This window comes from Rousettus aegyptiacus, unplaced genomic scaffold, assembly GCF_014176215.1.
Source record: "Rousettus aegyptiacus isolate mRouAeg1 unplaced genomic scaffold, mRouAeg1.p scaffold_m13_p_3, whole genome shotgun sequence".
NCBI lineage: Eukaryota > Metazoa > Chordata > Mammalia > Chiroptera > Pteropodidae > Rousettus > Rousettus aegyptiacus.
Window position 1 is genome coordinate 138,973,332 of NW_023416306.1, and position 24,758 is coordinate 138,998,089.

The 24,758-nt window shown below is 42.3% G+C and overlaps 1 protein-coding gene and 1 long non-coding RNA gene across 3 annotated transcripts in view; one reads left to right on the top strand and one right to left on the bottom strand.

The window, feature by feature from the left end:
- Window positions 1-2,076: 2,076 nt before the first annotated feature.
- LOC118615040 lies at window positions 2,077-4,347 on the bottom strand. The gene is made up of 2 exons (XR_004956301.1): window positions 3,701-4,347; window positions 2,077-3,514 (listed from the first exon to the last, which is right to left on the bottom strand). It is a non-coding gene; the product is annotated as an uncharacterized LOC118615040 (long non-coding RNA).
- Window positions 4,348-4,606: 259 nt separating this feature from the next.
- Window positions 4,607-24,758, top strand: part of SAMD4A (sterile alpha motif domain containing 4A) — a 203,810-nt gene continuing 183,658 nt past the window's right edge. Inside the window, exons 1-2 of one of the 2 annotated variants that reach the window (XM_016132802.2) lie at window positions 4,607-4,872; window positions 6,038-6,659. In XM_016132802.2, coding sequence (XP_015988288.1) covers window positions 6,464-6,659 — 196 coding nt within the window. In that variant the 5' untranslated portion in view covers window positions 4,607-4,872; window positions 6,038-6,463. The remainder of the gene's footprint in view (window positions 4,873-6,037; window positions 6,660-24,758) is intronic. The other variant, XM_016132806.2, reaches the window with a different exon arrangement.

Below are 24,758 nucleotides of genomic sequence, written 5' to 3' on the forward strand. Positions count from 1 at the left end.
ATTATTCTACAACTTAAAAATATATATATTTCTAGGCCAGTACATATAAATATGACTCATCCTTGTCATTGCCAGCAACTTATTATTAACTTTAACACACAGAAAATTCAGAAGAATTGAATGGTGAACACCTATGTACTCAACTATTTAGATTCTCTATTAACATTTTGCCATATTTATTTTATTACATATTACTTCACTTATGTATCCTTCCATCCATCCATCAATCTGTCATAATTCTGATGCATTTTTCCAAGTATAACTCATTTTTAAAAATAGCTGTATATGATTTATTGTATGGAGTTTCCAAATTTATTCTTGCATTCTTCTATGGATTCCTCTAGTATTTTGCTATTACAAACTGATGAAATTAACATTCTTGTATTTATACTTATAGTTTAGTAAATGTTATAGTAATGATGCTTTTACTTCAGTAGGATAGATTCCTACTGAAAAAATGGGATTACTAGTTTAAAAGCAAGGCCCAATTTAGATCTCTTTCCACTAGTTAAATCTCTTTCCACTGTTAGCTCTCTTTCCACGAGTATATTGACAGCAACAAAATCTGTATTTCCTTCCTTGTTTTATCTTACGACTACTAGAAGAAATATAGTCTGAAAATATACTAACGTGGTGTTCTCAGGATGCTTTATTGATACAAACATTTATATATCCTGGCCTGGTGTCTGTGTTTAAAATTTTGCCCATTTCTGTTGAAACTATTCATCCAATGAGCACCAACTCAAAAGGCACCAGATGCATAGTATCTTCCTGAATTTTCAAGCAGAATTTTTGCTTCCTCTGGTCTTTCTCAACTCTGCACGTGACCTCCCTCTAGACCCATTGTTAATTTTACCTTTTAGGAAAGTGTGTGTGTGTCACAAGCGTACTTTGCCCTCTCCAATAGAGGTTGAAGAGACCATACCTTCTTTTCTACCTTTGTAGCCTCTATTTGCCTAGCACAGTGATCTATACTCAATAAATACTTCTTGTTGCATGAATTAGTGAATGAAATGTGGGAAAGAAGTCCAGAGGATCAGACAGTGGCCAGATTCTGAAGTGTTTGTATTTCAGGCCAAAGAGCCTGGAATTTATTCAAAGTCAAGTCAGAAACCACAGAAAATGTCTAAGTTGGGGAGTAGTTAGACCAGAGCTGAAGCAGGGAGACACAGTAGTTAAGCTAGGATGGGACCCAGGTAGGAAGCAAAACAGACCCCTAAGTAATTCTTGAGAGTTGAAGACCTACGTTTTACAGTGTAGTTTCTTTAAGATACTTTCTAAATTTGATTTTAGTCAGTGGTCCTGAGTTCATGCAGTATTTTAACTTTTTTAACTTCTAGTAGAAAAATTAGAAAATACAGAGAAAGAAGATAATAATCCTCAGTAATTCTGCCATACAGGGACAATCATTAGTAGTTACCATTTTGTTGTAAATCTTTTCACCCTTTTGCCTATACATATATATAATAAAAAGCTATATTTAATATAAATGGGTATATAAATTTATAATTTTATTTTATATATTAAATTTAATATAAATATATATTAAATTTTCATTTTATGTGTAAAAAATAAATATATTTATATACTAAATATAAATTATGTGTATACAGATAGGTTTTATGTTAGATAGAAAATACCATGTGTCTTGAACATTGTATCTTGAGGACCTACATAGAATAAATAAATGCTCAATATATATTTATTGAATGATTGAATGAATTATAATTATTCATTGTCATTTACCTTTATGTGGAGATTTTAATTCTTTTGCTAGTTCGTACAGCAAATAATTAAAAATAACCTGCTCTAATGTATCCATATCGAATGCTTTTCCTGTTTTATCTTATTTTGGCTAGAAGCACTATGAATTTAAAGTATATAGACATGGACTCCTTGCGATGCCTTATTGACACAAGCAACCTTAAACATCTACTTAAGTAGTGGTTTATAAACATGGCGCTGATTTATCTGGAATTAGTCATCTTTGAAACATTTTAACATTTGAGTTATTTGACCAAAAGTATTATTCAATATTTTTTCTTCCCAGATTGTAGGGAGGAGAAAAGCACAACAATGTTGGGAATGTTTGTTTGAGAATTTGATCTTTTATTCATGCAAAGAATCTTTTAGTCGGTACAACATTCCACAGTGAATTACTCAGTACCTGTATTTGGTGTTCTCACTGCTTAACCCAGTGCCTAGCACAGAGTAGATGAACAATAGGTTTTTTTTTTTAATGAGTAAGTAGGAATATAGTGAACAGACATACTAATAATCTCTTTTATTGCATATTTTCATTCCTCTTCCAAGTGATGTGGATATTTAGTACTTGTTAGTCACTTCTGAATTATCCAGAAAAACGGGGTTCAGGTTCACGTAGGAAAAATGCACATTTAATACAAAAACATATATTTAGCTGATGGAATTTTCTTCCTTTAGAATCCTGACTTCACTCTTTGTGAGGAATAGTGAAGCGGCATCATCGGTTTTTACCTCTACTCCTATTCCCGTCAGGGAGAAGGCCAAGAGGCAAGGACATCGCGAGTATTGTGAGCCCACAAAACAAGGGGGACTGGGAACTCATGTTAGGCTTATCTTTGTATTTCTCAGAAATAGCTCAAAAATTAGCTAATCAAGATCTTTTCCTAGGTCAAAGGCTGCTGTTAGGACTACACATTTCCAGTAGGTGGCAGTATTTTCTTTCTTCAGCACAAGTAGAATTCTTAAAAGATTTGCCTCAAGGTTTGTCGTATTTGTTTTTGTTTCTTAGTTTTACTATTCGTTAGTAAACTGCAAGTGACAATAAATACGTTAATCAAAATGATGTGTTTTTTACTTTCATTTTAAAAAATCACTCTTAGGGGCTTCCAAAAGCCCCAGATGGGAAACTTCTGCATAGGCTACAGTTGATGGCAAGGTATACACCGAGCGCTCTAACTCTCCTCCTTTCCTGGTAGAAGTTACGCTAAAGACTAGCTAACTGATAGTATAATGTCTTAGAGAAAATATGTCAAGCTTTTTTGCCTCTATAGGAATAAAACAAACAAAAATAAAATACCGACTCTACAATTTTTGTTTTTAAGGCAAAATATTTATTAAGTTATGCAGATAACTTTCCCAGGTGGTTAATAATGAACTTTTAAAAATTATTCACACACTCTATTTTAATGGTAACACCTAAAAAATGTTGCAGCTCCACAAGATCTTTCAACACCCTAACAGATGTTTAGGTGCTGTCACATGCTGGCAGGAACTACACGGTGCTGAAACTAGGTTTGGGGTAGAAAGGAAGAAAGTATTGAAATTCCAGGAACATATGCTGGAGTTGAAAGACAGAAGTGTTAATTAGTGGAATGTTATCTCAGATATTTTATCTTCAAAAATTCTGTATTAGAGAGAGTAGGGAAGGCCGGGTCTGAAGCATATGTTTCACTGATTTCTCAGAAGTACTTATTTTTATAAACAAAGCTTCGGGTTACTGGAGAAACTGTTGGAGGGCTCAGTGTTTTCACTGTAAATAAGGAGATAGTCCGGATTTAGTCATCTAGTCCACCTGTGAATATTCAACTTACATTAGAGGATACAGCAAGTTTTAGGTTTCAGGGCATTTTAAATCAATTCTCTACTTTCGAAACTACGCGAGGGCACTTTCGCAGGCCGCCCTGCGGTGCTCGACTCCGACGGGGCACTCTCTTACCCTCTTCCGCGCCGCGAGGACCTCCGAAGCCCCTGCCTGGTGTCGGCTTCGCGCGCTCTGCAGGTCCAGGTAAAGTCTGCCCAGACCCGCGACTCAGCCGCGTGGACAGTGGCCCCGCCCGCCTCCCTGCCGCCCCGGCCGACGGTCGCCTCCGCTCTGGGCCCGCAGCCGCGGCCCGTGCCCTAGGCATAGCTCCCAGGCTGGCCCCAGAAGTCCGCGGCTTCCCCAGGGAAAAGCGAGGCCAGAGAAGGACGCGGGGCTAGCCGTGAGGCCGCGGACAGGAGTAAAGGGCATCAAAGGCCCGACCCGGGCGAGGGGGTGATCAGACCAGGCACTTCTCGCGCTCCGCACACAAGGGCCCCACTGAGCCCGGCGCCCAGGCTAGTCCAGCTCTGCGTACGCCCCTCCACCTCCTCTGCCCTTGGCGTCCACGACCCCCCGTCCACGCCCCAAGCGGCAGTGGCCCCAGGTCTCCACCATCTGCGGGCCAAGCTTCTCTGCCAACCTGGGCCCCGGTCAGGCCGAGGGGTCACCCTAGTCGGTGAACCACATTCCCAAGGACAAGCGGCCGGTGGCGGCACCGCCCCCCGTTCAGGCGCCCGCGGGTCCCCGCCAGCCCGCGCCCCGGCCCCTCCAGAAAATGCAGGCGGCAGCGGGCAGGAATTCACTAGGACCCCTCCCCTTCCCCAAACTTCTTCCCTCCGCCCCGCCGTTCCTCCAACCCGACCCCTCCGTGCCATTTGGCTCCTCCCTCTCAGCTCCCCTCCCCTTTTCTGGTCCCCACTTAGGAATCTGCTCCCCCACCCCCGCCGCCGGCCGGGTCCGGGGATCCTCCCCCCGACTCCCCCCGCGTGCCGCCGCCGCCGCCGCCCGGGTTCCTCTCCCCCCGCTCGGGCGCTCCCTGCCAAGCCCATGATGTAATGGTGTATGTTAATCAGTAGCATGTGGGGAGCTCCGGCTCGGGCTGCTCAGTCCTCTGCGAGCCGACACCGGAGGCAGCAGCAGCGGCGGCGGCAGCGGCCCGGACCCGCAGCGCCGCACTCTCTCAGCGCCGCCCGCCCCGACGGCATGGCCCGCGGCCCGCGCTCCGGGCGCCCCCAACCTCGCTGAGAGCTGCCGCGGGCCCGGACCCGCGCGCGGGGCCCCGAGCCGCCGGCATGAGCCGCGCGGAGGTGAGCGCCCCCTTTTCTTCTGCCCCAGGCAGGGACTCGTGGGCCGTTGCGTCCCCTTCCCGGAGACTTCCCTCTCCGCTTGAGAAATTCGGGGAGCGGGGATTCTGGGAGCGAGCCGTCCCAACGAGGGCTGAGCCGCTGGACTCAGCGGCGGCCACCCCGACAAGGATAGGACTGGGAGAGCCCCCAAAGCCGAACTTTCTTCTTCGCGGTCGTTGGGGGGCGTGTGCCGGCCGCGCGGAGCCGCAGTCCCGCCCGAGACGCCCTGCCCGCCGGGGGAAGTAGTGCTGCGGTCTCGGGCTGTCTGCGCGATCGGCGTGCGCTCGAGGCCGTGCAGCCTTCGGCCTGGGACGCGCGAACCAGTCACTGGGCTGGTCAGACCCGCCCGTAGGCGGCGGCGGCGGGGGCAGGATGCCTAAAGCACACACGCTAGTACACACACATACACACATACGCACACGCACGCACATTCTGATCGCTCCGGGCGAAGCAGGCCCTTGGAGACCTCCTGGGTGGGCTGGAGCGGCGAGGCGCGGGGGAGCCTGGGCTCCCGCTGTGCCTCCCCCCTCTGGGCGCGGAGCTTTGGGTGGGGAGAGTTTATTTTTGTCTCAAGCTGCTGCCGCGGCTGCTCACGGCCTAAATCCAGAGGGGCGCCTGGCGGTGGAGATGCTGGCTGTTGCTGTAGATGGAGCTGCAGCCGATCGGCTGCTTCTCCGGGAGGAGGAGGAGGAGGAGCACGAGGAGGAGGAAGGAACTCAGGCTGCTGCTGCCTCCGCCTCTGCTTTGCATTAGCCCCCACCCCCACCCCCGCGCCCCTTCGCAGCCGCATTGCAAGTTTTCTGCGCGAGGAAAATCTGTTGCTGGTGCTGGCGTTCGCCGGCACAGCCCCCGAGGCCACCCGGGCTGGGGCGTGTGGGGAGCACCGGCCGTTCGCAGCGCCAGCAACAGGAAGCCGTGGAGTCTCCTCCCGCACCTGGGAAGGAGGCTTCTTGCCATTCCCAGAACGGGAATAGCTGGTCTCCCGTATCCGGAGTAGAGGGCGGCTGGAATTTGGGGGAACAAGCCCCCCTCGGGGCGCCCTTCCCCGCCCCCTCCAATGCACTCGTTTCCCGGGCGCGTTCTCTCGCTGGCCGAGGTCTCACTGCAGCCCTTTCTCTCCTTCCAGTGGTGATCGCCGCTTGGGAATGCGGGCGTAAAGGGTCCGAGCTGCCGCCCAGAGGGAAAGAGACCCCGGAACGCCGGAAATCACCATCCCGGAGCTGTGAGAAGGGAGGGAAAGAGAACATTCTTCATTCAGTTTGTGTGCCTTGCGGGGAATTTTTTTTAATCGTTATTTTTTAAAAGAAACATTTCCGTGCTACTGTCTGTCATCATCTCTGGGGAAATCAGCCAGAACCACCGGAACGTAACCGAAATCAGACGAGAGCGGCAGGAGCCGAGGCAGTACCTGCAGCGTCCGAGCACCAGAGCCACCTTGGAACAGGAACGCGTCTCCGGCGGCCGCGGGGCTGCAGCTCGGCCAAACTTTGGGGCGGGAGGGGAGGGCTGGGGCTCCGAGGGGGCTTTGTAGACCGAGGGCCGCCCCTTAAACATGATGTTTCGCGACCAGGTCGGGGTGCTGGCGGGCTGGTTTAAGGGCTGGAACGAGTGCGAGCAGACTGTTGCGCTGCTGTCGCTGCTCAAGCGGGTGAGCCAGACCCAGGCCCGCTTCCTCCAGCTCTGCCTGGAGCATTCGCTGGCCGACTGCGCAGAGCTGCACGTCCTCGAAGGCGAGGCCAACAGCCCCGGTAAGTGCGCGGCCGCCGCCGTCCCGCCTGATTCCCCCCTGCCACCCGGGTTCCCAGCCTCCGGCCCAGGCTCCGCCCCCCGCCTGCTGTTCCGCGGGGACACGGACCGCACTGGCTCCCAGGGCGCTTGGCCTCTCAACCTCTTCCTAGCCCCAGCCCCTGCCGCCCATTTACCTCCGCTGGCCACTTTGGGGTTTTGCCCACTGTCAACTCCTTCGGTCCATTCCGTGTGGTAGCTACGGTAGCATGAATGATTGATTTTTCTCTCATGCAGTTTCCTGGGAGATAAGTAAGTCAGGTCACGTAGAGTCTGGATTTTCTGGGCTTTTTTTCTTCTTTTGGGCAGCGTGGCTCTGGATTTCAGCAATATATGAGGAAGCCCGAGACTGCCCTTCAGAAACCAAGCTTTGATTAGACTGTATGAACAATATATAAAAATCCAATTTTATTATTAATTTTTCCCCACGGATATTCTAGTTTTAGAGCTCCGTCTTCTGAATAATATGTAGGTGACACTACAGACTATTAAAATATTTGCAGTTCATATACTATTTGGATATACTTATCTATCCTGACGTTATACGTATCAATATGGATTTTGTAGAAAGAGACAGCAGACATGAATCAAAGTCCTTGATGTTTTTTGTTAGGATACTTTACTGAATATAGCAGAATTATTTCACATTACCCTGTTAGTATTTACAGACACCTCAACTAGCCTAGAAAGTGAATATACGCAAAAGGTCCAGCAGTTTGCTATTTGCTAGTGGGGGTGGTGACAGACTGAAATTATATCCTGGGGTGAGCGGGGTGAGGATGGGGGATGTGGAAAAGGTCCGTTGGCTGTAATTTTGGATAGGGGAAATTCTTTAGTTCATGCTGCAGCAGGAGGGTGAACAGAGCCCCCAGTGTTTACTCGGAGAAAAGAATGCAGGGTCCTCTCCCAGCTGTTCCATGTTAGAGCTGCTAGCCTGCAAGACTCAGCAGAGGTCTGAGCTGCCATTTGATGACAAGGTCCAGTCGAGGGCAGCAGGGCCTGGGAGACACTAAAATGAGTGTGTCATCAGGGCAGCAAGAGGTTGAGCTAGTGTCCTCCTCACTCCTCCTCCCTGGTGTGGTGCTCACCATGCTGAAAACACCAGGATGGGATGTTTCCATATATAGAATCAGAGGCTGGAAGTGACTGCTGGAAATCCTCGCAGCCCTTTTCCTGAGCAGACAGGGCTGCACCCAGAGGATCCTGTGCTGCCAAGTATGATGGGCCAGACTGAGGGGGATCCCACCGGCCCCACTGGGATTTGGCTGGAGCCTCACAGCCCACCTCATTCCTTGTGGCGGGGTCCCCTTCCTTCAGTTCCACATTTACAAATAGCTGAAGGGCCAGCCTCCTTCATAAGGATGTGGAGACATAACTAGGATAACTGATGTCTACTTTCTGTACTTCCATCCTTAATGTGACAGTGTAGCCTGGTTCACCAGCTTGGTTTTGCTTTCTCAGGTTTGACCAACAAGGTTATATAAACTTTTGTGTTTAATGGAATGCAAAGGATTTAAGTACAGTCATTTATGTTGAATGCTCGACTTCAGTGCTTGTAGACAGTGTTTAGGTTACTTGAATGTTAGAGCAACATTTTTTCCTCTAAGGAAAGAAGACTCCCCAGTAGAGCAGCAGTTTAGTAAGTGAAGCAATTAAATATATTTAAAAGAAGTCGCTTACTTTAAAAATCTTGTAATTTAATAAACCAAGAAAATATTGAACTGAGTTATTATAAGTAATTTCATAATTTTTTCCCATACTTATTTGTGTAAGACATCTTCCTCTTCACGCTGTTAAATGCTGTAGATGTACGCCATCTAGAACCATTATGTAACATTAGGACCATTTTCCAGTTTCTGGATTAATCTTTCAACCTGGACAATTTGCTTCCTTGGAAACCTTTGCTCTTGTTTTGTTGTGTGGCCAGACAGAAATTCATTAGTGAGGTCATGTGGTGGTTTGCTTTACTTTTGCAGCGTGGGGACCACAGAGAGCATCAGGATGTGTCGTAGCATACCTGAGTCTGGAGTGCAGTTCTTTTATGGAACTGGAATCTAGCCAAGACCCAGGAAAGGGACAAAAATGCCCATTCAGCAACCAGAATAGATGGCATAAAGTCCCAGAGAATACTTTAGACCCTCTCTTGGAACATAATTTTGGACATAATCTTATTTTGGACAACAATCCTAATTTTTTTTTTTGTTTGTATTTTATGGGTAGCACATTTAGAACCAGATGAGTGGCTGCCGTAACTAGGAGTGAAAAGTGATCTCTGACAGTTTGACAATCAAGGAAGAGACAAAAAAATTTTAACTTTAGTCATAAAATTGGGAGCAAAAGCTTTGAAGATTTGGGAATGTTAGCATAGGAATTCTCAGTTGGGTCTGTAGGCATTACTTTATAATATAATGGCTATTTACCATTAATGAGAGTGAACTACTGAAAAGGAAATATTTTTTAAAATACACTCTTGAGAAGAGAGGGAAATATGCCATAAACTTTGGAAATAGTCACACTCAAGATAATTGACCTCCAAAACTTTTTCAGTCTGTAAAACTCTGACCCATTCAGGAAAGTAGGCTATGCAGAATGACTCATTCATTGGCTGGCTGAGGTTTCCTATACCCAAATCACCGTGTATCACTTACTTGATTTTATAATCATTAATTAAACAAGCACATACATTTCTTCTGGTGTTGAGAGATTTTAAAACTTGTGAATGGGAACCAAATTCATATCTTGGGCTTGATCTTAGTGTAATAAAACAAAATTAGTAATAGTATGCACTTGGCTTTGTTTCCTCCAGGACTGTCTATAGAGAGAGAATCCTTTGCATTAAACCTGGTTTATGTGAGATCTGTAGGATGTATTTTGATACTAACTTTTCATTCTCTTAAATTTAGCATTCATTGAAAATCTAGTGATTCACTGGTTTATCCTTTGCCTCAGGTTCCTGGTCATCTCAAATTGAAAAAGAAAAATAGCTGAGTCAGTTCTTTTGGGTTTATGTTTGTGTGTGTGTTTGTCTCCAGACTGGGTCAGTGGGTATCGGTCATGATCACCTCTTTAAGTAGAGGCTTGTTCCCATAAGCCTCAAAGACTTAGTTAAGTGCCCTTCAGCCACCAACCCAGGTTAACATTGAGACTACTGACCAGTCTCACTCAGAGTCTCACTTTGTAGATGACTGTTTCTGGGGCTAATAGGTCATTCAATACCAAAAAATGGCAAAAACCTACTGGCTTTACCTACAGTTCCCTCAAAGAAAAAGAGGTTCTGTGACATTGTTTATAGCTTTTGCCATTTGGACTTGAAATATATTTTCTAATGGAAACAGTATAATTAATGGAGATTTGTAAGTGCATCCACGATGACTTATTAACTCACAAAACAGTGCATATTTTTTTGCAGAAATTGCATATGTCTGTAGTAAATAAATGACAAAAAGATGGTTGCTTTGCTTGTAGTTAAATACAAGAGGAAGAATTTTCTGAAATGGTGCTTGAGACAAAACTAATTGTGACATTGCAAAGGGCTAGTGGGCTTGTTAGAGGATGATGATGCTGGCTCCATGAGTTTTATGGTGTTTGTTTTCCATATATGTATGCCATACCCTGAGTTGCTTTTTCAGATCGCAAATGGAATAAAAGGAAAGTAGAAGAATAGAGGTTTTCCTGATGATACTGAATAAGATCTTGTTTGTAGTTCTTTCTTCAACTTATTCATTCCACATACATTTTCTGTCTGCTCACTGTTTTCCTGGCCTTGTGTCATGCAGTGGGAATACAGAGGTAATGCACTGTAGTCCAGTGTATGGTACATAGATATTAGGTGTTGAGTAAATGACTGATACAATATCATGGGTGGAGGCAGCATTCTGGAAGCAGCTAATTCCCTGGGGGAGTCAGGGAAGACTTCACTGAAGAAAAGATATGTTTGAGTTGAGTTTTGAAGGGATAATAGGAGTTGGTTCAATATGTTAAAACGATTGTAGAGAGCAGGCATGAAGGTTTTTTCTAAGGAGAAAGGATAACATTTATAAAAATGTTGCCTTAAGAAAAGGCCCAGTTGTGTGTAGGAAATAGTGAGTTCACAGTGTCTAGAAGAATCTAGAATGTTGAACTCTAAGAGGCAGAATTTAAAACAGAAAGTATGGATGTGCAGGACTTTGTCAGCTAAGGTATTTGGACTTAACCCAACAGAGATGATAGAAAACCCAAGAAGACTTTTAGGAAAGGAATGAAAAGATGAAAGGGGTGTGTGTGTGTGTGTGTGTGTGCGCGCGCGCGCGCACACGTGTTTGTGTCTACGCATACTTTTTGGTATATTTTTTCCAGTATAAGCATGATCCTCTGAGAGGCAAAAATAAGAGAAGTAAGACAAAGTTTGGTTCGGACAGTTTCTGTTTTGGCCACCTGGTGGCATCATCAGCTCAGGGCAGCTTTGTTGCTGTCAGCATTGCTCTGTGGGAGACAAGAAAGGATTGTCCAGGTGGCCATTTATTCATATCCATGTGAGGGCATATGTCCTAGAAGATGCTTAGAATATGAATTTTAGAATCAGTCAGACTGGGCTAGTCAATTAATTTCTGAGCCTCAGTTTTCTCATCTGTAAAATGGAGCTAATTAAACCTCATTATTGTCCAGAGGTTACTTGTTAATGCAGTGAGGACCTGTACTATTATCAACACTTAAATTTGTTTCTAAATAATATAGAAGGTTTACAAATAATATCTACTTAAATGATAGGAAATATTTTTATTTAAAGGATTATCAAGAAGAGATTGGAGATGACGTGGAACCCTGAAAATATATGAGCCTACTTGGCTCTACCGTCTGCATTTTAGCTTTGTTGTTCTTTATCATGTTGGGTTATAAAAAATGCAGCACTGACCCGGTTTTCCCAAATAACCTGTCAACACTTTTTTTCCTTCAGTTGGTGAATGTGAAAAGAAGAAATTATTTCATTGAATGAAATATATAAGGACTTTATATCTGGAACACTTTTCACTTAGAGTGCTGTAATTTCCTTTGGGTTGGTCTTACACGTCCATACTCTTTGTCATGGATAACTTGGATCTGGTTGTTTAGCTTGGGTGCTTCTGGGCTTTGGCAGCTGAAGATGTGTTGTAAACAGGTCCTGTCAAAGCAAGGAAAAGGCAGACAAACTTACCAGTAGTCAAATTGGTTTATATATGTTTAAACAAACAGATGAGGGTGAAATTAGGGTCAGAAGGTTGAGAAATAGCTAAAAACTCCCCAGCATGGCCGACAGAAGAGTAATTCTAAAGAGAATTCACAACACCATAGAAGAGAAAATATTGCCCTTGACCTGAGGAGAAATTGGGAGGTTTTCTTTCATGAGCCTTGTATAACTCATTTTCTAAGAAAGATGTGATGCTCATAAATCTTTTTTTCTTTTTAAAATATAATTACTACTTTAAGTTTTTAGCCTGTTCCTTCCTACCACCCCATCTAATCATTCCAAGGCCTTTCTGAATTCATTCAATTCATGTAGATTAAGATGCAGAATCACATGCCTCCTCTGAGCTGTTCTTTTTGCTTCCAAGAAAGCCTCAGGAGGCAAGAATCTCCCGAAGAAAGCAGAACTTCCAGAACAGAAGCCAAGCTCTGTCTAGTTGAGACTTTGGCCATGCTCTGAAGGTTGCACCCCAAGAACCAGGTTAGAGTTTAGGGGAACTAGCTTGCTTTCATATAGGAGCATGTCACTCTTTGAGACTTATAAGCTAGTTCTAGGGTTTTGTTCCCACTCTACATATCAACATTTTAATACAATGTTCCTTGTCTTTATTTACTAGAAAAAAAATCAATTGATGTTTTGGTCGTTTCTTCTATACAACAGATAATACGTACTATTAAACCATGCCTGGCAAAGACTATTTAGTAAGAAACTGTGGGACCAAATTTCTCAGTACGTATTCATCAAGTATTCATCAAGTATCTCAACAGAGAGCTGGGTGCTGTGTCAAAGGTAAAGTATGAGTAATGATTCCTCTCAAGGAGCTTACCTTTGAGTTGTAGAGGTAAAACAAATATATTACATATACATGAGTATATATGTGTATATATATACACTCATGTATATGTAATATATTTGTATATATTAATATATTTGTGTGTGTGTGTGTATTATTATGTATGGTCAAATTACTATAGTGAAAGGGAGAGATAGGATGTGTTGACTAGGCCAAGTTAAGTAATGAGTAGCAGAAGTAAACTGGAGTGCGTCATCTAGAACAGGTGCTTTAGGGCTTGCAAGATCTTGCCTTTTTAGTGCCTTTACTGAGAGTTTCATTAAGGAAACCAAACATATAGGGGGACTCCGTGCCTGGGCCATGTTTGGGGCAGGCTTCTGGACCTTTGGAGGACGAGGATGAGTATGTTCGAGAGAAGGCAGCATGATGTGTTTCGTCCATCGGAAATGATCTCTTGAGTGGAAGAAAGAGCAAATTAAACACTCCTCTGATTTCTAACAGAGAAGGCAGCATGATTTGTTTCGTCCATCGGAAATGATCTCTTGAGTGGAAGAAAGAGCAAATTAAACACTCCTCTGATTTCTAACATATTTAAAGGTAGGAAAACAAAACATCTGCCCACCTAACATTTTCATCCCTCTTAGGTATCCGCAAAATTATGAGACTTAGTAATAGTTCTTTTGGCTTCTCCCAATAGGATACTTTTGCATCACTGCTAGTGTTAAGTAGAAATATCTGAAACACAGGAAAAGATAAAAGTGTCTTAGATTAGTTCGCAACATTTAATGCACATATAAATCATGTGGGGATCTTGTTAAACCTCAAACTCTTATAGAGGAGATCTAGTGGGGGAGGAGGGTGGGCTGAGCTCCTGTGTTTCTTTCCTTCCACCCCTCTTTAGTTCCCCCCCTTCCCCCCTTCCACCCCTGACCTACGGATGTTGCCATTTCCCATTTAACAACTGGATTTCTGAAGGTGGGCCGTACACACTCACGTGGGCACCCCGGCGGGGTCTGGCACACCCCGGGGGGCCTTGAGGCGAGGACCCAGGATCTTCTGCATGTAAAGCAGACGTGCTAACCACTACGCTATGGAGCCATCCCGCACTATGGAGCTACCCTTTCTGCATCTCTAATAAACTCCTAGGTATGATACTGCTGCAGGGGTGTGGCCCACACTTTGAGTAGAAAGATCATAGATTATTAGAAGTGAAAGGTAATTTAGAGGTAATTGGTTCATTGGCTTTCGAGTTTTATGGATGTGGATCAGAAGACTTTTGTTTGCAAGGGAAAACTGAGATGGAAGCTTATGGGAAATAGATGGTACCCCCACCCCTCCATCTCGCACACCTAAGGAGAGCAGTTAGAGAATCTCTGGCCAAGCACTGTAATTTCCCCAGGCTCAGAGACTTTCGAACTGTCTCTCAAAGCCCAAATGGAGTCTGGGTTTGAGGAAGGCAGAGCTGGCTTCTGTCGTGGCATTTTCCTGAGCTTTTCGGACGTGTCCCTGCTGGAATTTCCAGGCATTCTAATGATCAGCATCCCATGGAAAATGAGGCTCCAGGAAAGATTCATTTTTGCTAATGCTATGGCAAAGAAAGAGCAGGAATGTTAATTCCAGAGATCAGATAGGAGAGATCTCTTCCTTTTTCCCCAGCGCTCTCCCATAAAGCTCAATCATCGGAATTTCTAAAGTGGCTTATCTTCATCTTTCAGTAGAATTCATGTGTCATGTGCGTGCAGCATAAATACACACTTTTATCTGTGTGAGTAGGTGCACAAATATGTGATATGAGTGTGTGGCTAAAATGGCAATGCTGAACCACTTTTGAATTTCCGAAGAGTTGTAAAAGAAAAGGGGAGTCATCTGAAGTCTCCACAAATAACGTTGTCTCAGTTTGAAGAAGAAAAAAGGAGGGTGAAAGTAGGTTCGGTACCTTGTAGGGATCTGGGTGGTTAACACTGATCCTGTGTAAAGTACCAGAAGAGTATTTAAAACTTGATTTGTGAATATTTGGATGAGGAAATAGGAAGCAGCTTGATTTTCCTAAGAATGGGAAGAGTGGGTCATGGAGGATTAATGTCGTTTCTTTTTTGATGGGGCAATGGGAAAGGAAGAGAGATAGCATTTACAGAGAGGTGTCTGTGTTGTGGGTAGATACAGAAATTCTGATAGGCATCCTGTATCTAGGATTCAGCACTGCCTTTGATAAAGTCCCTTATTTCCTGATGAATAAAATGGAGACATGGGGAGAGGCTGGGTGAGAATGTAGTTGTGTGGTGTTAGAGTGGCTTCGGTGAGTGACAAGCCTGGCTTTGACTGCTGTCTGCCTCAAGGAAGGTCTTTGGTGCAGTGCCTCGGGGCTCACATGTTCTATAGCATTATTCGTGTTAATGTGCGACTTAGCCTGGAGTCGCCAAGAAAGCAGAACCTGAGGCAAGGGCTGCATGCAGGTAGTTTAATTTGGGCACTGATCCCAGGGAATGAGAAAGGGGCTAGAAGGAAAGAAACAGGGAAGAAGGGAAAGCCAACATAAGCCTATGTTGGTCACTATTAAGCTGGTCACTGCTATAGCACCTGGGGCTCAGTCCCATGGGGACTTTCTAAGGGGTCATGTGGACTGTGCCTCAGAAGGGATGGAGGGACAGACGAGGTGCAAATTTATTCACAGGCTCCCTTTCATCTTTGTCATGGGTTTTCTGGGGTGCTAAGTTCATGTACTTGCAGGTTCGCACATGTATGAGCCAGAGCTTTTCCACAATGTCCCATGCTGTGGTGTCAGAGGAGCCCCAAGACAGAAAGCTAGCGAGAAGTGGGACAGCTGAAGCAGAATGCTGTCAGGCTATACCTGCCTGAAGTTGGTGGCCACAGCAAGGGTTGCAATGGTAGCTGCGCTGCGAAGGTGTAGTTATCAAGTCCGTGGGTGAACTTAGAGGGATAGCTGAGGGCTCGATGACGGAATCGTGATCCAAATAGTATTTGAATATAACAAGGTGACTGTTAAGCCACTAAAAGCGTAGTCTGTGCCTTTGCATCCCCTGAACTTAGCTTAGAGAAGGCATGGTTAATCAGTAGAGTGCGTGATAAGGACTTCTGGCTTTTAGTAGACTTAGAGCTTAGTATGAATAATATCACAATGTGATTGCCCCCAGAGCCACTAAACCTTTAGCCATACATTAGATATATGATACACTATATAATAATATTGTACGCAGAACAGGTCTTCTGTTAGGAATACAAGACAAGGTCTGGCCAGACTGTCCCTTGAATCTGGGTACACACTTTGAGGGAAATGGACAAGTTGGCATGGTGGGGAACTTGAGAACCAAGGGAACATTTAGGCTGGAGAAAAAGGTGAGCAGAAAACATAACGACTGTCACTGATTCTTTGAAAGTTTGGCTTGAAGTTGGGTTCAGTTCTGTATCTGTGTAAAGGACCGTGTGTGGAAGCTGCAGTTCATTTAACTAGAAGTAAAACACACACACACACACACACACACACACACAAGTATATTGATTAGAGCTTCTAAACAATGGCATATGCTGTTTTGGAGGCAGTGGCTTGGGTCCACCAGAGGTGGACAAGCATTTAGCGTTGTGCAGGGCACAGAATAATACTACATAAGACTGGCTCCTATTCATCGAGTGCCTGCTTTGTGCCAGGCAACTTAGTGAATTCTTTGCATACGTTATCTCTTTATTCATCCCAGCCACCCTGTGAGATGAGGTACAAACTGTCCTTAATCACTGGTCAGGGAGGAAACACGCTATGACCTCTTGGTTGACTTCCAGAGTACCTCCTAACCTTAAGAATCTATGACTGCTCTCAATTAGGAATAAAGATAAGAAAATAAAACTATCAGGAGCAGAGAGGAAAAATAGAGACAATATGAGTGAGTGAATGAATGAATGAGGGTCTTAAAAGTGTTCTTCAGATTATTTCCAGTATATTCCTCCTATACTTCTTGGCCTGTTTGGGCCACAGATTTGTGGCTTTTGTTTAAGAAACACATCATAGAGTGATGTTCTGTTCTTTTTTTGAAGTAGGCAATGAGGTGAGGCTGGGTCACAATGATAAGTAAGGCCACCATGTTGAAGGAAAGATGTAATTGACTGAATTGATTCTTGCTTCTTTTGGGTCACCCAACAGCGCTGATAAGCCCTGAGTGTGTCAGTCATTTATTAGCAAAGGCGACTCATAACTGTAGTCTATACCTCGGAATCTTTTTGTTCTCTCCATGTAGTCCTAAAAGTGACCATAGGATATTCTTTGTATGGTGGTAGCTATGTTTTCTTTCTTTTTCTTTTCTCTTCTTTTTTTTTCTTTAGCACTTTCTAAGTGTCAGCCACTGTGCAGATACATACATATACACACAACTGCTATCTCCGATCGAATAGATGAATGATTCAAAGAAGCAGAACTAATGGTTGTGAAAATTAAATGCAATATATTGCAATAATTAGATAATGTGCTAATTACTATCCAGAGTCTTGCACATAGTAAATACTTAAGAATAACTGGTTTCTAAATTATATACATCCCACAAAGTAGATATTATCTCCATTTTACAGATGAGCAAACTTAGGTTGAGAATGTTTGGAAATGTATTAAGCTCACCAAGGTATTTCTGATCCAAAAGCCTGTGTTGAATCTTCGCCCCCATATGAATGCTGCAGATCTCTTCTAGTTATTAGGTAAACAAAATTGTTGGCATTTAAAAGAAAAGCACTTGAGGATAATTCATGGTAGTTTTAATGTATTTCACTCTAACATTTTATAAATTTATTCTTAGAAGAATTCTTTTTGGCTTGTCCATTTTAATGTGCTTCTTATTTATCAGATTTTAATCTATGGAGCTTGATATGCCTTGACTTCTGTTTTACACTGGCATTTTTTTAAATGAAGCGAAGTCATTGATTTAAACATTTCTCTTCCTATGAGGAAGACTCAAGGAACAGAGGATTCTGCTGCTTCTGCATGAATGGGCAGAACTTGGGGAATGAAACAGGCTCTCCAAGCTGCAGAGAGGAAAGAATGAGGAATGTGTTATCTAATAGCTTATGGCATTCTTGACATTGACACACTAGCGATTGATGAGCTGGGGCAGGATCTCCTTAGGATCTGGAATTGGGCAAAGCACCAACTTGAGGGCTGTAAATTAAAACAAGCTTTCCCATTTCATTGTTTGTGAATGGGGGGAAATTTCTGAAGATTAGTTTAGGAAAACATATGTAATATCTGGTATAAGAGAGAATTCTACTCATTCCATTTTCTAGCAGCATAAAGTTAAGAAGGTGGAAGAGGCCTTATCTACTCTAGCCCCTCTGTTGAAGATTTGAGAAGACTGGAGTCTGCTACCAGCTAGTAGGGGAAAGGCTGGTGTTACACCCTGTCACTTCCCGCCACCTGTGACCTGGTATCTCACAACTTTCCCATGGTTGACTCGGTCACCAAGGTCACCACATCGAGGGACTGTTTGTGCTGGGCATGAGTGATGCTTTCTTTACCTGAACGTCAAAGATAGCATTCATCGAGGTGGTCTCTTTGATGTGATTTCCAGATGCCCCCTCTTTTTTTTTTTGTTCACTCAAAACAAAGCGCGGATTTGTTTTTATTGGACAGCGATTACCACGCATATTTTGAAATTGCAGTATAGTGTAGGAAGGTTTGGCTTGATTTTAGTGTGTTTTAATCACAGTTCCAGTAATGTCCTCTTGGTTTATGCAGAATCTGACTCAGCCACTCTGGAGTTACCCTAAATCCCAGCAAAGAACTGGGAATCGTTGGTGACTGCCCCGCTGCCTGTGGGAGGGACTTCACTCACTGGCTGGTGAAGAGGTTCCTCCCTGTGTGTTCACTTGCACGGTGCGGAAAACCAACTGCGGCTCCTCAGTGTCCTGGCCCCTCGGGCTTGATGGCACCCTGCGTGTACTGTCACAGTGCCAGGCATTGGCATGTCTTCCTTTCAGAATAGCCCGTGTCTCTTTTGTGTCCTAGCACCTAATATTGTGCTTGGCACACAGGTGGTCTCAGTATGTTTTCACTGAAAGAACGGATGGATGAATACCGAGAAGCTTAACTCATAGCCCTAGCGCGTAAGGGGTTTACATCTCAGCTGTGAGAAACACCTAAGTGCATAAAGATTTAATAATAGAACAAGACAAGATGATAATCCTAATGCTGTTACTAAGAATGTATGTGCTAAAGGCCAAATGTGAGAAATAGATGCTGTTGCTTTTCAGTCTCCTACAGAAGACCTGAGTTAGGGTCTTGGCATCATCATTTAGAAGGGTGTCACCTTACAAAAATTATTCAAACTCTCAGAGCCTCTGTTTCCTCATCTGTGAAATGGAATTACCCCCTATGATAGTCACAGAGCTATTACCAGGATGAATTGGAATAACATGTGTGTAAAGTACTTTGTAATGCCATTATTCTCAAATGACCAACTGAAACAATGGGATAAAATTCAGGAATGTGGGTGTTTAAAAGGTCCAGGAAAAGATAACGTGTGTTCTTTTTCAGAGCTTTTGCTCATTAGAAAGAGCTGAAATAAGCACATGGTTCTCTTGATGAACACCAGCCACCTCTGGGCCTGGACCAAGGTCTGGATCTGATGAGTCAATCAGGACTTGCAGCTGTATGGCTCAGAGTCCCCACAGGCCGGCCTGGCTGTAATTTGTCAAAGTTCAGTTTATGTCCACTTTTATCCTTTAACTGATTAGATCATTGAGTGCACTCTTCAAGTATGAGGGACTTAGATGTCAGTGCTAAAGAATTTCTTTGGGGAATGTTACATAAAATGCTGTGCTGTGACCACTGTACCCCCACCTGCAAATATTCTAGTATGAGTGTTCTAGTATGAGTGTTCAAGTGAAAGCATGCCATAGAGATTTTATACATAAATTGGCAGGTCTGGATTCTTTAAAAATTTGTGATAAGTTTTTAAAAAGTTTTATTATTAAAGAGGTAACTTCATAAAAATTATTATTCAACTTAACATCATTTAGTGGGAAACCTTTGAGTATTTTTGCATACCTCAGCTAAACAAGAAAATAATTATGCTTTGCTTTTTATTTTTTAACATTATTTTCACCTTTTACCTTTTGTGGGACAAGTGTTAGTTGGAAAAGGAGGTCGGCTTCTTGTCATTGTTCTTGTTTGTCTGTTTGTTTTTTACAAAACCTCCCTATTCTCACATTTTCTTTTTGTGGCAGAATGAGCTGTGTCAGCAAATTTTCCAGATTATTGTGGTATTTGCAGATGATCTGAGCACAGTTAAAATATTGGAATTGTGAGCTGTAAGGTCAGACTCGAACCTTGTTTGCGATTCTGATAGTAAGCTGCTGGTGGGTTACATGGAAATAATCACAGTGCATATATGTTTAGTTGGCAGTATTTTAGATAGGAATAATTAGGGCAGAATCACGGTTGCTGGTTTTCTTAAAGACTTTCCCCACTTCTCATTGAGAGAGGGGAAGACTCCTAGAGTTAAAACAGGAACTGCCTCGGTATTTTGTTGTTTTCCTCAAGAGTTAAAACAGTGAGTGGTATTCGCCAGCTGATGTTCAGCCGTTGGATAAAAGACAAAGAAGGAGGTGCCATCCCTGGTGTCCCCGCACCCCCCTGCAGACCACCAGCTCAGCACTTAGCACACTGGATCACAGTTACCATGTTAGCCGAGGAATTGTTCTGGAGTAAAGGAAACTACAAGGAGGTGACAGCTTAGTGCGACATGGGGTTCTGGATTGGATCTCGGTTGGGAAAAAACATTGCCACAAAGGACAGTATTGGGACAACTGGTGAGATTTAAATATGGACTCTATCCATCATAAGTGATAATGTAACAGTTTTAAATTTCTGTATAATTATATTCGATCGCATCAGAAAATGTCATTAAGACATGCATACTGAAGTCTTTTAGTCGAAGGGACATGATGTCTGCAACTTACTCTCAAATAGTTATGTGTAAGGTGACAAAGACTAAGAATTCGTGAATTTCGGTAAAATGTACATGAGAGCACATATTTGAAAATGAAAAGTTCAAAATGTTTACCTTTTTATACCAATACCCTACACTGGAACATTGGCTCCAGGAGGGCAGGGCTTATGTTTTATCACCCTTGCCAGATAAAATACACAACGCCCAGTTAACTTCGAATTGCAGATACACTATGAATAACGATGCATAATTGTATCACTTATACTAAAATAATGATTTGTGGTGTATTAGCAATTCGAAGTTTACTGGGGGTCCTATATTTTTATTTGCTATATCTGGCGATCCTGCTTTGAGTCAACAAGTGGCTCTAGTTCCAGCAGAGTGAGTGACACCTAGGAAGTGTTCCTCTGTTATGGCGAATGACTGGCGTGGCTTTACAGAATTCTGTTTTGTAGCTTCTGTTAGATAAAACCCATTGTGTCTGAGCATGGAGCCAGGACTTACCTGTTCTTGGACATGATCTCCTCCTTGTCCTTCTCCCTTTGATCTTTTCTCTTTGAGCTGATTCCAGCGTTCTCCATTTCTCTGTAGTTGGTGGAGTCAGCTGGGTTACATTTTATACTAAGTTACCCACTTCCTGACACTCCTGACAGTTTTAAGATCTTCTTCTAACACACTTGAGTAAAATGGATACTGGAATCTATTTTGACAGCTGTTGAAAATCTACCGCTGTTGCTATAGCAGGTTAAAGAGGTTATTTGTAACACTGGTATTATTCAGTGAACCTTTTGAAAAGATGTGCACACTGTTCCATCAAATATTATTTTATAGAATTTAAATGATTTTGGTGTTCACAGAGAAATTATCAAATTTAATGCTCTTAGGGATTATACACTTAGTAATATTTTCCATTAATTTTCCCCACCTATGTGGTAATAGCGTATTACAATGGTCTCAATTACCAGTGCCTTTTAAAATGCAGGTGTCGAGTCTTTAAATACAGCTAGTGGGTTGCCAGCTGTCCCAATGATAACCTTCTCTTTAAAAGTGACCTTTGAGTAATTTCATAAAGAATGAATATTTATATTGTTTTGTTGTTGAGTTACTAAAAGAGGGGTCTGTGTAAGTGACAGGTGGTTTCAGTTGGTCTGCTTTCACTGAAAGTGACTCAAATAAGGCATTGTGTTATTTTGCCATTGGAATTGTGATTATGTGCTAGACTGACTTCATTTTTGGAATTGCATTTCAGTGTTGAGGTTTGGGTTTAGGGTGGGGTATCTCGCATGTGCATGAGTTGAAGAGCTTACAGATAAGACATAGCAGCTGAGGGATAAAACATCCAGGGTTGTCTTTATGCAGCAGAGGAATTTTTTACCAGAGAAGCTAGTGTTCTGCTGGGCTTTAGGTTTAGAGGCAACTGTTCAGATTAACTCTTTAGACTTGAATTTTTCCTTTCATCTCAGGTCCAAAGCATTGAAGAGGGCCCTGTCAAATTAATTGTCAGGACAGTGCTTAGCACTTAATAGGTACTCCAAGTAAAATTTGTTTAATGGAATGAACTAGATAATCATGTTTGTGTTCTTATTTCACTTTTAATATGATTTAATTGCTTGAAATAGATCTTTCAGTTACTGCCCTTTCCCAATTGCTTGGCAACACAATTGTTAATGTGTTTTATGATTAAAATAAATGTTCCAATCTAAGTTTATACTAGATAAGATTATAGTATAAAGAATTAGGAACATTAAATGAGTGAAATAGAATTTGACACAAAAGCTATTTCTGAGAAGTCTGTTTTATTAAGTATACTTTCTTCTGTGTCTGAAAAGATTTATCAAATTGTGCAAATCAGGTTCTAGCAAACTGGGTAGAAGAGTTTTTAAAAAGACAAAAATCTTATAAGAAGAATTACATTTCTATTGTAGAAAAATCGAAAAAAAAGAGAATCACATAAATAATACCTGTAATTCTATTTCTCATTTTATCGAGTATATTTAGAGTCTTCTTTCCTATCATAAATACATGAATAATTTTTTTACACAAATACACAAAATAGAACTATATGAACATATTATATACTGTGGTATGTATGTGTTTATATACTGTTCTGTGAAAAAATATATTTAAACTGCCTTTTTAAACTTACTATGTCATTCATATTTCAATGCATCATCATTATTTCTTTTACAATATTATTTTTAATGAGTATTGCATTTATGGTATATGGCTGCGCCATAATTTATTAAACCAAGTCCTTACAGTTGGTCAAGTCGGTTATTTACAGTTTCCAATAATGCTGTGATAAACACCCTTGAAAGCATGGTTATTACTTTGGAGTCTGTGCCTGTAAGTACAATTTCTGGGTCACAGTCCTTAAGATTTTGCAAAAAGTATGTTAACTATATTGTCCTGAAAGGTTGGACCAATGAATGCTCTTGTGCGCATTTAAGTATGTTACTTCTTGTTTACTCGTTTCTACATTGGGCATCAGAACAAACAAAAGGAACCTTTGTTTGATAGGTTCTTATTACTTTCAGGCTCATTTCTTTGATGATACTTTCCCTGTATTTACGGTCTTGCTGTAGTTTTTATCCTTCTGTCTCCTTTTTCATTAGGACATTTGTTTTTATTTACTGATTGGTGAGCACCCTTTAGTATATGTACATATGTGTGTGTGTGTGTATTCCATTTTTGTACAATATGATCTGATGTCTAGAGGTTTTAAGTTTTGATGCAGTCTGAATTTTTTGAGAGCAAGTGTTAATTATATCAAAAGCTTATTATCTCTCTGTATATGGTGACATTTAGTGTTTCAAAAGAAGGAAGAAGTCACTGCTCCGTTTCGTCTAATCATCTCAGAAGCATTTTAAGTTATTAAAATAAAACACAACTTATATATTAAGAGACATTTCTGTATTTGCATTGTTTAAAAAGTATGCCAAAGAGCTCAAATTAGTACTTTTATCCTAGAAAGTTCTCATTTTGGAATTTGGTCTATTTTATTCCAACTAAGACACATTAGAGGTGGGACGAGTGTTAAAATGGACAAGTGATTCATTGTGTGTGAAATTTTCTAAAGACAGAGTAAGTTACATAGTCATTTATCAGGAATGCGTAGATGTGGGGATGGAAACACTGACTGCGATAGGTCTTTTAAAGCTGCCGGTTTTCTGATTCATAGACGCCTACCGGGTCAAAAAGCCTCATGTTTTCACTCTAGCGTGTTGGAATTTTATAGCCACATGTGGCGTGGATACTTTGATTGGAGTTTCCATGTTAATATTTTCCCAGTCCATTTTGCATCGAATTTATGTTACCAATAAAAGTAGCAAGACTCAGCTCTAAGCAAAGCTATTTAAGAAGCCAAACGATATTAACATCAGTTAGAACCAGTGATTCTCAATGTGGGGAGGACAATGTCCTTCCAGGAGGTAATAAGGTGTCATTCATTCATTCACTAATTTTTATTTTGTTCCTATTCAGAACTATGTTTTTGTAAGAGGGAACACATACCATGTTAGAAGTTGAAGATCCAACTGTATACAAGACATAGCCCCTTCCTTAATCCGAAAGCAAAGTCTATCACTTTGGTTTGTTTTAATCATGGTATCTTAACTTTAATTTTCAGGTGTTCCTTCGACTGACTGCTCTTTCTCTCCTTTGGCTTACTTCACATACTTTGGATCTCTGCTCATATGTCTCCTCGGAGAAGCTTTCCCAGCCACCCTCTCTAAACCCTTTACTCTGATTTATTTTATTTTATCCATGATGTTCATCACTGCATAACATATTGTATATCATCCAAACACCCTCACTAGAATGTAAGGTCCATGGAGGAAGGGAGTTGTCAGTTTTGTTGATTGCTCCACCCCCCTTCCCCCTATATGATACAGAACATGGAATATTAGCAGGAATGCAAGGAATATTTGTTGAGTGAATTAATTCACTGAGCATTTGCATACCTATAATATGGCTGGCTCTGTAGGTGGTGGTAAGTGCTATGAAGAAACATAAAGCAGGTTAAGGAGACAGGGAGTTCTTAAAAATGTCCATCTAAAGGGCCTGGGTTATAAAAGGTGAGAAGACATTGACTAGGCAGCCTTATTTTCCCATTTTTCTCTCCTGA